We start from the raw sequence: 11,218 nt of genomic DNA on the forward strand, positions 1-11,218 counted from the left end.
ATTGTTCCATATGATACACATGTTTTCCTTCAGATGAAGTGTTTAAACTTCACTTTTGTTCAGACATGCAGTATTATGTCTTGAACTGAGAAATAATGTATTTTGAGCAAAGTGTGCCTTTCACAGCTGTAGAACAGTGCCAATGAATTGCCAGTACAAATGTGATAGAATTAGACAAATGTGCTGTTATGCAAAAGCTATGGCTAAAGTAAAAACCCTTTGACAACTGAACTAGAGGTGGGCAAAGTGCATACAGCTTTCCGCTCATCTAGGCCCTTTCACTTTTCCAGATTGCTTGAACCCTGCCCGAGCAACAATTTGCTTTTTAAATAGGTTGCAGGGGCCCCTTGCATTAGTCAACCTTTAAAAACCAACACTAACCCTATTTTTTTCCAAACCAGAAGAACACCAGTCACTTCCAGACTTTTGGCAGACCATGTGGCTTCTGAAGAAACCCCAGGACCAAAACAATTGGCCCCTGAACCCTCTGCAGTTGCCCACCCTTGATCTAACCTCTGTTTTGAGTTATTCACTCTCTCTCTGCATTGTAACCTTTCTGACAGGTCAGGCTGAATTTCAGTTAATATATTCAAGAATAATTGAACTGTTAGTATGACATCATGCAGCAAGAGCATACCATAATATTTAATTAGGACAATAGGACCATCTTTTAAATCTTGCCATGGCTAGGCTCATATGAAACCCTGTTGGCTCCTTATGTAATGTTGATACATATGCAAATTCAAAATGGTTGCTATTTCTTCTCCCACCCATCCACCACACAGAGTTATGGTTAGTGAGATGATATAAAGGTAACCTAAGAGTTCTCTATAGATAAATCAAACTACAGTATACAGAGGCAACCTAAAAGTGAATTGAATCCTACTCTTGTAAGCCTTACAAGAACATGCCACACATGTACTTGAAAAAGTATCTGAATTATTTCAGAAAGACTTCTTACATTATGGCTTACACACACAAGCTGCTTGGAAAAAAAACCTTAGTGGAAGCTGCTAAACAGCACTAATTTCATCATAGGAAGTGCCCGACAAAATTAGATATTTTATTTGCTTGGGGAAGAGAAGCAATTGACACACATCAGCGCCAAGCCAAAGTGTTCAAAGCCAGGCAAATTATTTTCGCACCCAAAAGAAAGATCTGGCAAATGCTTCTCTCTAGCAGCAAAATTGCAACAATAATGAATTGAGGCCAAATCTAATGTCCATCTCAGCTAAAGTAGTCCACTAAATCAAATGCTGAATGATAATGATTATATAATTCCTATTACTTTCTATTGATCCACGCTAGTTGGAACTAGCAAGTGGGTTTAAGTCTGAATAACAATTTTATGCCTGCTCATGATTTCCCAACCCATCTGCCTCAGATGGCAGCTTCATGGTGTCCAATGGCTCCTCAGATCAAGACAGATCTTTTGGTATAGTATAATGGAGGCATTTTTGCCCTGGTCCCCATCTGGAGACCATAACATGTGAACTGTCCTTCACAAACAGGCTTTCCCTAGCATATAGAGATACTCCCCAGCAATATCTTTTATTGTAAAATAGTCTTGCCTCATTAAGAATTTTACAGAGAACCAAATCAACATAATCTTTACTCCCTCAAAAATGCATGAAGGAAAGAAAAGAGCAAGTTACGCCATGTGTTTTTAAAATATATTATTACAGTTGTACATCTTGTTCTTCCAGAAGCATCTTAGTTACAGGGGAAGATATGGGTAAAAAGCTTTGTTTTGACCTGAGATGGAAACGTGTAAGAACCTGTCAAGAAAACGCTTTTTCATTTGGGTTGTATAATTCTTAAGTTGTTGAGCAAATTTGCTCTAACTCTGTGCGATTATCTGGCTCCTTTATTCTGATCATTTTACAAATCCAGGGTTGACATAGCTAATTTGTAATCTGAGAAAACATTAAATACTGTCCTACATTGAATAATTTTTTTGGTGTGCTTTAAAGAAATAGAATGATTTTCCATGAAAGAAGTTGATGAATTTAAAGCTCTGAGCCAGACAAATCCTGCCAGTGTGCTACCCAAATGAGTATTCTTCCCAATGGACAATTTGACAGCCTGCCCAGTTCAGCCAAACCTCATTTAGTGGTGCTATCTGCCAGCCTCATGCAGTTCTCCACACAGAACATAGACCACCCAATTGCAGAATTTCCACTCAGGAAGGCCAAGTTTTCCTTGCTCACTTTTGAAAGAATTGCTGTTAAGGCCGTGTCCTTGGTTTCAGTCCATGCAAAACAAAGCATGTGCGTACTTTGTCTCACTCACATTTTTCCTCCTTTTCCTGCTGAGACAGTCCTGTCAACATTACCTGAAAAAACAGGGGTCTGCTTCTGATAAATTAATCAGAGATAATATGATCAATAATATAAACATTTTGCAGATCGGCTTGAACTCTTGACATTAGCATAAGTTGGGGAACCTGAAACTTGGCCCTAGCAACAGGATTGATTTGAATCAGAAATACTTCAGATTTTTAAATTTATATTGAGACGTACTTCAGCATAAAAGGCTTCCAAGACATTTAGTCTCAGCATTTGAAATTGTTTTGGCATTAGACGTCAACAGCTATTTTGCCACACATAAGCATTTAGATTTAATTCCTCCCAGTTGTGCTGGCCAAATGGCCGTAATAAAGTTGTTGTTGTTATTATTATTATTATTATTATTATTATTATTATTATTATTTCCTCCCAGCTCCCATTTCCTTTGGACTTAGTGGCAAACAAAAACTTGCAAGAGAAAATTTTATGCAAGAGAAATGTCTCTGGATGTTTGTGTTTTGTTCTAAATGAGCAGCTAGACTGCTCAGGGGGAAACCCCAGGCATCCAGTTAAGGTACACAATAATAATTATTAAGTTATCTTTATCAATATGAGAAGACTCAGGTATGAAGGATACCTTAGATCTTTGCACAGTAATATTAGTGTGACAGCTTTAATTTAGGCCTCTTTGCTAATATGGTAGCTGCTCACTCTGAAGTTTATTGAGTGAGCATCTCTGAAGCGTGAAGTTCCCATAATCTGAGATCTGAGGCTGGGATTGCAGTCAGCTATGCAACTCAGCATCAGTGAAGATCTCCTGAACCTGGTAGGTTCCAAATCTCCTTGCTTGCTAAGTAGTCACCAATGATGGCTAATGGCTTCCATGTCAGTGGAATAGTGAATCCAGAATTACATCTGAACATTGATGTAGTTATCCAAGATGATCAAACTGTTTTTTGAGAAATCAGCACCTTAAAGTGTTGACTAAAATACACAGTGGAGTCCCCATTCCACTGACATAGAAATCATTATGTGCCACTGGTAGCCATCTGTGCATAAATATGGACCCTGTGCTACATAAGCTGTAATGCTCTGGGGCCTGATCTAGACAATGATCCTATACTGTTCCACATATCCTGATGTATGGACCAAAAAACCCCAACAACTTATGGGAGAAGTTGGAACAATTATCATTTGAACAATAACATTTGTTATAAAGCACAACAGAGAGTTTCCTTAGTACTGCATTTTGGTTTTTAACTTAATTAGAACATAATTTAAAAGGCAGTTTGTTCTAGAAGTCTCTTTACCTTACATATTGAACAAACTGTGCGATTTAGTAGCAGATGACAAGGGTAAAAGTATGTATTTATTATTTGTAGAGGCCACCTTTCTTCCCAAAGAACTCAAAGAAACCCCCAAAGAACTCAAACCCCGTTTTCATCCTTACAACAGTCCAAGGGAGTGCTAAGTCAAGGTTTAAACCCAAGTCTCCAAAATACTGTTCTGTGTATCTATACTGCATATATAGCAGCCTGATGCAACTTTTAACTGTCGTAGCTGTTTTCTGTAGCATTCTGGGATCTATAGTTTGATGAGATATTTAGAAATCTCTATTAGAGAACTGTAGTACTGTAGCCAAGGGGAGTCGACTAAAGCTATTTGGCACTCACCTCACCAAACTACAAATCCCAGGATTCCTTTAGATGGAAACCATGATGATTAAAGTGCTATAAAATTGCTTTTACAGTGGGGTGCAAATACATTATCTGACTGCTACAGCATTACATTGCATTCTGCCTGGGGAAAGGGGCTGAGCAGACAGACAGGAAAAAGTGGGTTTTTACTGTTTCCCCCCAAACTGGTTAGAAACAATGATGTCTGCATGGCCCACTCACAAGGTGGGCTGAACACCTACAGGCAGCCCGCACCATGCAGCATCAAGCTATACCTCTTAGGGTTTTGTTTTGTTTTTTTGCCTCCCCGCCATCATCATCACACAAACACACCAACTGAGACCAGAATTGTCTCCCTATTTCCATCCAGCTGCCATGCCATTGGATGCCCCATGTGACCAGCCACACAGACACATGAATGATAAAACAACTTGAACAGTGCATCAGAGCGCCCAACGACACATTAGTAAAGTACAGTCATGGAAGCCCCTCCTCTCCCCCTTCACTCCATGCGTCCTCCTGTTGGACTGTCTGGTTTGTGTCTGTTTTAATTGCATCCACTGCATTATTGGCAACCTGCCGTGTTTTTGTACTTTTGCATCATGGGGCATGTGACAGGTTGATAGTGATACCGGTCTATGGTGCAACTGGCAACTCATGCGCCTGTATACTAAACCAAAAAAACCCATATGCAAGCAATGGCACTGGCAGGGTGCCTGTTCCAGGCCGCTTCTGTATGTCATCTGGGCATACAGGTCACCTGTTGCACTCATGCCATGCTGTTTATATGCCAGTGCAATTATGCACATTTTCCATATTAAACTGGAGTATCAGAGCTTCTTTTTGTTCTGGTTTTTAGCTCCGGAACATGGGTTCATGTCAGTTTCCATCGGGTTTCACATCATATGTCATATGGACAGGTCGGCTTCAAGTCAGTTAAAAGATGTTTTATTTTGCCAGTGCAGACAACCCATGGATGGATGGATGGATGGATGGATGGATGGATGGATAGATAGATAGATAGATAGATAGATAGATAGATAGATAGATAGATGATAGATAGATAGATAGATAGATAGATAGATAGATAGATAGATAGATAGCGTGCATCTTTCCCTGTGAGTTTCTTCTTCTTAGTGGTACAAATTGTTACAAGAATTACTATAACCTCAACCTTTTAACTCTTTAACATTTTAACTTTGAAGTAAGGTTAATGAAGTGAATTTTTCTTTTAAGGAAGCTAAAGATTCCAGATTTTATTAGACAAGGATGCTAAAGTACTTTCTACAGGTTGAAAACAAGAATGGCTACTCCACTGAAGTGGGAGTAGGATCTAAATTCAAGTGGAAGAAAATTAATCTATTTACTTTCTGCTGAGTATGATTTATTCAGGGACAAAAATGAGGGGAGCCTTCCAGATTTAGCTAGCAGCATGAGCCAAAAAACTCCAGTTGCTAAACATTAATGTATGTTTACTTTTCCAAGTGGCAATCTTGAATATGTTATTTCAGTGACACTCATCAAGATAAAATGAAGTATAAAGTACAGAGTGCTAAAAATTTGACCTGTTTCGTGTAGCTTCATCTAGCGTCTATAAAAATGAAGACCCTTTCTGTTGTCTTTTTTCTTGCCTTAGCTTGTCTCACATCAGCCTTGGAGAGAACATATGTCAATGCTAATGGCACCTTTGCAAGTAGAAGAAATTACAGCTCCCTATCTGTTGCTAATGGAGGACGCTGGGGTGAATGGACATGGGTTGACATGTGCCCAGAACGATCATATGCCATTGGATTTAGCGTAAAGGTAAATATATACTCATTGCCTCTTATGGTCTTGTGATTAATGTGTTGGCCTGTGACTTGAGATATTCAGGTTCAAGTCCTCAGTGAGCTGTAAAATTCACTGGAGACTGTGAGACAGACTTACTTTCACAGGTTCCCTTTATATTGAGCCAGATCTTTGGTTCATCTAGCCCAAGACTGTCAACGCTTGACTAGCAGTAGCTCTTTAGCATCATAAACAGGTGTGTTTTTCCAGGTGTAACTGGCAGTAGCAGCTGGTGTCACTGGGGTGGCGAATCCATTTCCAGGTTTTGGCAATCTGGAAGAGCTCTTTTACAACCCGTTTTACAGTCTGGAGTAGATTTACTGCCCCACTGACATGGGGACCACTAGACATCACTGCTGCCCACAGATGCCAGGGGTTGAATCCAAGACCTTCTTCCTGCACAGCTAGATTTCTGAATGCCAATATACTGTTTTATTTCTTATTGCATTAGGTGGAGCCATATGGAGGAGCGTTTAGTGATGACACTTCACTTAATGGGATTCGCTTATTTTGTTCAACCGATCAGAGCGACCACATAATGTACACCATTGAGTCTGATACTGGAGTGTAAGTTTTTTTAGTCTCCAAACATTTCTGATTCATTTTATTTTTACCGTAAATGCAACATTAAGATCAAAAACTGTTAACAGTATAAAACCCTAAAATGTTTTATACTTTTTGCCTTTCCAGGCTGTTATTCTTAAACATTTTGCTTTTGAGTGTACTACTGTTTACAATCAGCAAGCAAATAGAAGTACAGTCATTCCTTCTGATCCATTCCGGACTACCCCACCAACTGGGAATTTTGCCACTATTGGAGCCCCATTTATTACACCATTATGTCCCTCCTGACTTGCCATCCAAAAAAGACTGAGGGACATGAATGACAAGACCGTATATCAGGAGGGATGACTACACATATTGTATACATATTCAAGTGAAAATCAGGTGGAATCACCTATTTTCAATTAAAAGAAAAATTAATACAAACCAGTCTGAACAACTTGACAATTTTAAAGAAGTCACATGTTATCTAAAATAAAGTAGTTTATTTGTAGGATGTTCAATGCACCTCAAAAACAGATAATGGAGAAAATGTCCAGTTATTTAAATAGATTAAGAGGACATGTTATAATAGCAATAGTACTGAACCACAAATGGTTGCTTCTTCTATTCCTTCATTCTTTTTTTAAATACATCACTTGCAAATGTCAAATACTACTTGGTAATTAGATATCTGGAACTTTTGTAAAACACTGTGACATACAGTATTACTGAACTGAATTTAAAGGACTCCAATATATGCTAGCAAGATTCTGCAAATGTTGGGAACAATTGTTCCACTTCTCTAATCTGTCAGTAGATGTTCTCATGAAGAAGTTTCCTAACAGCATATTTAAGCTCTTACACAAACTGAAGAACCTTTTTAGAATGAGTTGCATTTTTCTCAGTGCTATAGTATGAAGTGCAACACAGATAAGCTGTAGAGATATAAACCTTCGCATGTGGAAAGGCATTTTTGGATCTAGCCCATTCAGTTTCAAAAATTAACAGCACTTCTTGAAAACCATTTTAATAAGCTATAGCAGGCTGCATTTAACAGAAATGTTGCTCACTTTTCTTTTTTTAGCTTTGGACATTGGTCAGGGGTCAGATGGTGTCCAGCAAATGGTATTTTACGTGCCTTTCAGCTGAAAACTGAACCTGATCAAGGAACTGGAGATGATACAGCAGTGAACAACATCAGATTCCGTTGTAGCAATGGTCTTCCCTTGGAAGAAGTTGGTGGTACTTTTGGGGACTACAGTGAGTGGAGTAGTGCCTGTTATAAAGGTGGAATTTGTGGCATACAAACCAAGCAGGAGTCATATCAAGGCGTGTGGGTAGATGACACAGCACTCAACGATGTTCGCTTCTTCTGCTGTGAATAAAAGGAATCTAATGAGCCTTTTTGTGTGATCAATACACACTGCAATGAACATACATTTGTTTCTCACTTGTGTTGCTTCCTTTTCAAAGTGTTGTTAGAAAAATAGTTTAACAGGATCAAAGCAGCCTATTATGTACCTCCTAGGGGGGAAGTAACATTTTCCTCCAAATAGCACATTAATTTTTATTTTGATAAGTACATGGCTGTGAACATGTATAACATATGGGTCAGGGATTGGGCAGCTTCATTTAAAAATAATTAGTTATGGTTATACTGTAATACCAAGGTCTGGGATAATAGTTGCTATTACAGTTGACCTTTTAAAAAAGTTACTCTTCATTTTCTCTTTTCTCAAAAGTACCTAAAATGGTTGCTTTCAGTTACTTACTTCAGAAATAATAGGAATGTTCTAAGCCACTGGCCTGTACAAAGGACACTTTCTCTCTGTCCCCCGCATAATTGCCCAAACACCCATGTCAGAGCACAAGTCAGCATTTGAACCATATCATATTTCTCCTCCACTTTCCTATTATTCAAAGAAAAATGTCTACTTCCACCACAAAAGGAGGAACATTACAGTTTGTTAGGTTACCATCACAATATACCGGTAATATATCGCCACTGTTATGGGGAGAAAAACTGACTTAAAATTAACCAATTATTTGTAATCAAGTACTTACAAGCTGTAGTGTGGGCATCTGTTGGATTGTTCCAAAGCTGCAAATACCTGGTGGATTTTGAAAAGGGGCTGCTTAGCTGGTGACATAACTCATGAGAGGAAATATAATTTACCCTGTCTCTTGCCTATGCCCACCATTTAAAGAATCTGGTTTTATTTATTTAAAACTCTGCCTGAGGTTGTTTAGAACATTGCTGAGGAAAATATAGCTACCATAGGACACCCATCCTCACAGTAAGATCATGTGCCCCCAAGATGTATACTGTCCCTATAACCCCAAAATATTGGTTATGACTGATAGGAAGTGTAAGCCATAAATATCTTTAAGGGCTAAAGGTTGTCCACTCCACCTTACAGGATGAAATCATCTTCAGCTTTATCTTGGACTCCACTACAAGTCATTTCTTCTTTAAATCTTTGCCAAAAATACATTGGCTTCAGCTCACTGCATATCACATGACTCACACCCAACTGGTTTTTCTTATCCTTCTTACGGCAGTGTCCCAAACCCTTTAAAAAGATACTCAGCACTCATGTTGTAAATGTGGACAGCATGCTGACATATTTTTATCTGATCGGGGAGTTAGAGCTATAGAGAATTCAGCAACATCAGTTCCTACTATATGAATGGACATGTTTCTGTACATAGTGGTAGATCTTTGGTCTTGAGTTATTTCTGTTTCCCTTTCTCTCCCACAAAAGAGCAGCAGTTGGGTTTTCTTTGCTATATGTTCTGAAGCTTAGATGCATAATAAAAGCCAGTCATTATGGAACCTGATGAAGGGCTTGTCTATACTGGTGAAAAAATGCCATACTCACCCTGAAGCAGGTGCTGGCAGTCCTGATGATGCATGGTTACTTCTGGGGAGGAGCCATGTTTTTTGCCCTTAATCCAACTTTATTCTGAACTAGGCAAAGTTGGGTGAAATCCCAGTGTTTCCAAGAAACCTTAGAGTGTCCTCAGGTTCTTTTGATTTGTGGACAGCTGAACTGGGTCTGATTTAGCCTGATTCAGTTGTCTGCATGCCAAGAACTGTGCCATCCCCCTTCCATACACTGAGCAGCACAGGAAAATGTAATGCCGCGGCTGTTTCTTTATGGGCACCAGCTCCATGTATAACCTAACTTGCCACTGATCACATGTCCAGGCAGCCATTTCTGACCTCATCAGAAGTGGTGGCACATTGGGCAGGCTTTACATGGAGTTCCTGCCCATAAGGAAACAGCAGAGGCAGCTCCTAAAAAGGGGTTGGGCCAGTGGGGCTGATGCTGGCCCATGTGCACAATGGTGTGGCATCTCACCAAATTTGCCCAGTGTATGTGGTCACCATTGTGGTCAGTCTGGGGCATAAAGCTCCCAGATTAAATAGACGGTGTGGATGCGTTCTTGGATGCCATTTCATTTTGAAGAGATTGAGTCTGGAAACCTGTTGGTTACTTTACGGATGCCTCCAGACTGATTGAAAAGACCAGATTTTGTTCCCATTCTTTCTGGTTTTATTTTGGAGATCCATACTTGTTTTCATTATTCCAGAATATTTTTTGTCAGCTGCCAGTATGATCAGAGACTTTTTATACCAGCTAGTCTAGTCTAAAATTGGAAATAATAGGAATAAAATGTGAGACTTTTCAATCAGTCTGGGTGCACCCTTCATTAAAGCAGACCTACTGAACCAGTTTTTAGTGGCGAGTCAACAAATGGGTAAATCCCATTTAGGCATTGTGTCTATTGTATTTGGGAGTGATAACAGGAGTGAGGCACACTGTATATACTCATGTATAAGTCTAGAAATTTTAGTCAAACAATTGACCTCGAAAACTTGGGTTGACTTATCCATGGGTCAATGTAAATACAGTACTTTAACTCTTATAAAAAAGAGAACCATCCCCTGGTGAAAGGCAAGAATGTAATGAGTCCTGGGAGCACTGAACCTCTTTACTCTCTCATCCATCAAGCTTAGGGCAAGACCAAACAGTTATGCCTGCTAGAATTTTGTAAGTTCTTTGGCATTGTTTTCCTTTGCTTCATCTTTTAGATCCTTTGTTGCAGGCCCCTAAGTATGAAAATCCATAATTTCCCCCACAAAACCTGCCCTCAACTTATACATGAGATTGACTTATAGTCAAATATATATGGTAATAACAGTTTCTGTTCAGACCCTTTTTTTCTAAAATATTTTGTACTTGGAATTAATGACACTTTTGACTAATTTATCACAAGGAAAATCTTCAGTGAGAGCTGCATTGAAGTCAGATGACATCCTTACACACCAGCTCGGGATACATATCAAAGGCTATCTACTCATGTATATATTCAACAGCTGAACCAAACAGTACAAATAGTTCTATCTGGTGACATTGACCTGGATGACCACCAGCCTCATGTTGACATTCCTTTTTGCTGTTGTTAATTCATGGAAAAATGTACATCTGTGCCCATTTGATAAGCTGTGCATATGTGAGTAATTAAAGTACAACAATGCCATAAAAAACAACTAATTCAACACAAGGAAATATTTACCCCACATTATCATCATAATTTTCATTTTGTTATTTTTGTGCATCGTGACAAATGGAAACAAGAGTTGCAACATTTCAAGTAACAATGTTTCAGAAATTCCCTATGTAGATTAATTTTTGATGATGTTTTAGATCCAGCCTCAGCTATCAGGAAAGTGTGACTCATGTGGGCCAGAATCCTCTTGGGTAGTTACAAATATGTAATCTAGAGTTACACATTCATAACAAGATCCCTATGTTTAGGGGATAGATAGAGTCTGTGGAAGTCCTCCAATCTCCAGTTATTGGGAAGCAGCTG

General features: G+C 39.0%; 1 protein-coding gene across 2 annotated transcripts; it reads left to right on the plus strand.

Annotated features, from left to right (window-relative positions):
• Nucleotides 1-39: 39 nt before the first annotated feature.
• On the plus strand, nt 40-7,738 carry LOC149309754 (vitelline membrane outer layer protein 1 homolog). Of its 2 annotated transcripts, XM_089532994.1 has the most exons (4): nt 40-563; nt 5,601-5,767; nt 6,243-6,358; nt 7,422-7,738. In XM_089532994.1, the coding sequence occupies exons 1-4, from the start codon at nt 437-439 to the stop codon at nt 7,720-7,722; spliced, it is 711 nt and encodes a 236-aa protein (XP_089389120.1). In that variant the 5' UTR covers nt 40-436; the 3' UTR covers nt 7,723-7,738. The 2 variants fall into 2 exon arrangements, with proteins under 2 accessions (XP_089389120.1, XP_089389122.1); XM_089532996.1 differs by lacking the exon at nt 40-563 and having other exon boundaries at nt 5,263-5,767.
• The last annotated feature ends 3,480 nt before the right edge of the window (nt 7,739-11,218 follow it).

This window comes from Sceloporus occidentalis, unplaced genomic scaffold (genome assembly GCF_023333645.1).
Source record: "Sceloporus occidentalis isolate IW3139 unplaced genomic scaffold, rSceOcc1.0.p SCAF_7, whole genome shotgun sequence".
In the NCBI taxonomy this organism is placed as follows: Eukaryota; Metazoa; Chordata; class Lepidosauria; order Squamata; family Phrynosomatidae; genus Sceloporus; species Sceloporus occidentalis.

Bases quoted from the DNA above. Each gene is read 5' to 3' on its own strand.
- LOC149309754 (XM_089532994.1), top strand. From the start codon at position 437: ATGTGGCTTCTGAAGAAACCCCAGGACCAAAACAATTGGCCCCTGAAC. The intron at 5,768-6,242 runs GTAAATATATAC...TTATTGCATTAG, and splicing joins CCATTGGATTTAGCGTAAAG to GTGGAGCCATATGGAGGAGC. The intron at 6,359-7,421 runs GTAAGTTTTTTT...TTCTTTTTTTAG, and splicing joins ATTGAGTCTGATACTGGAGT to CTTTGGACATTGGTCAGGGG.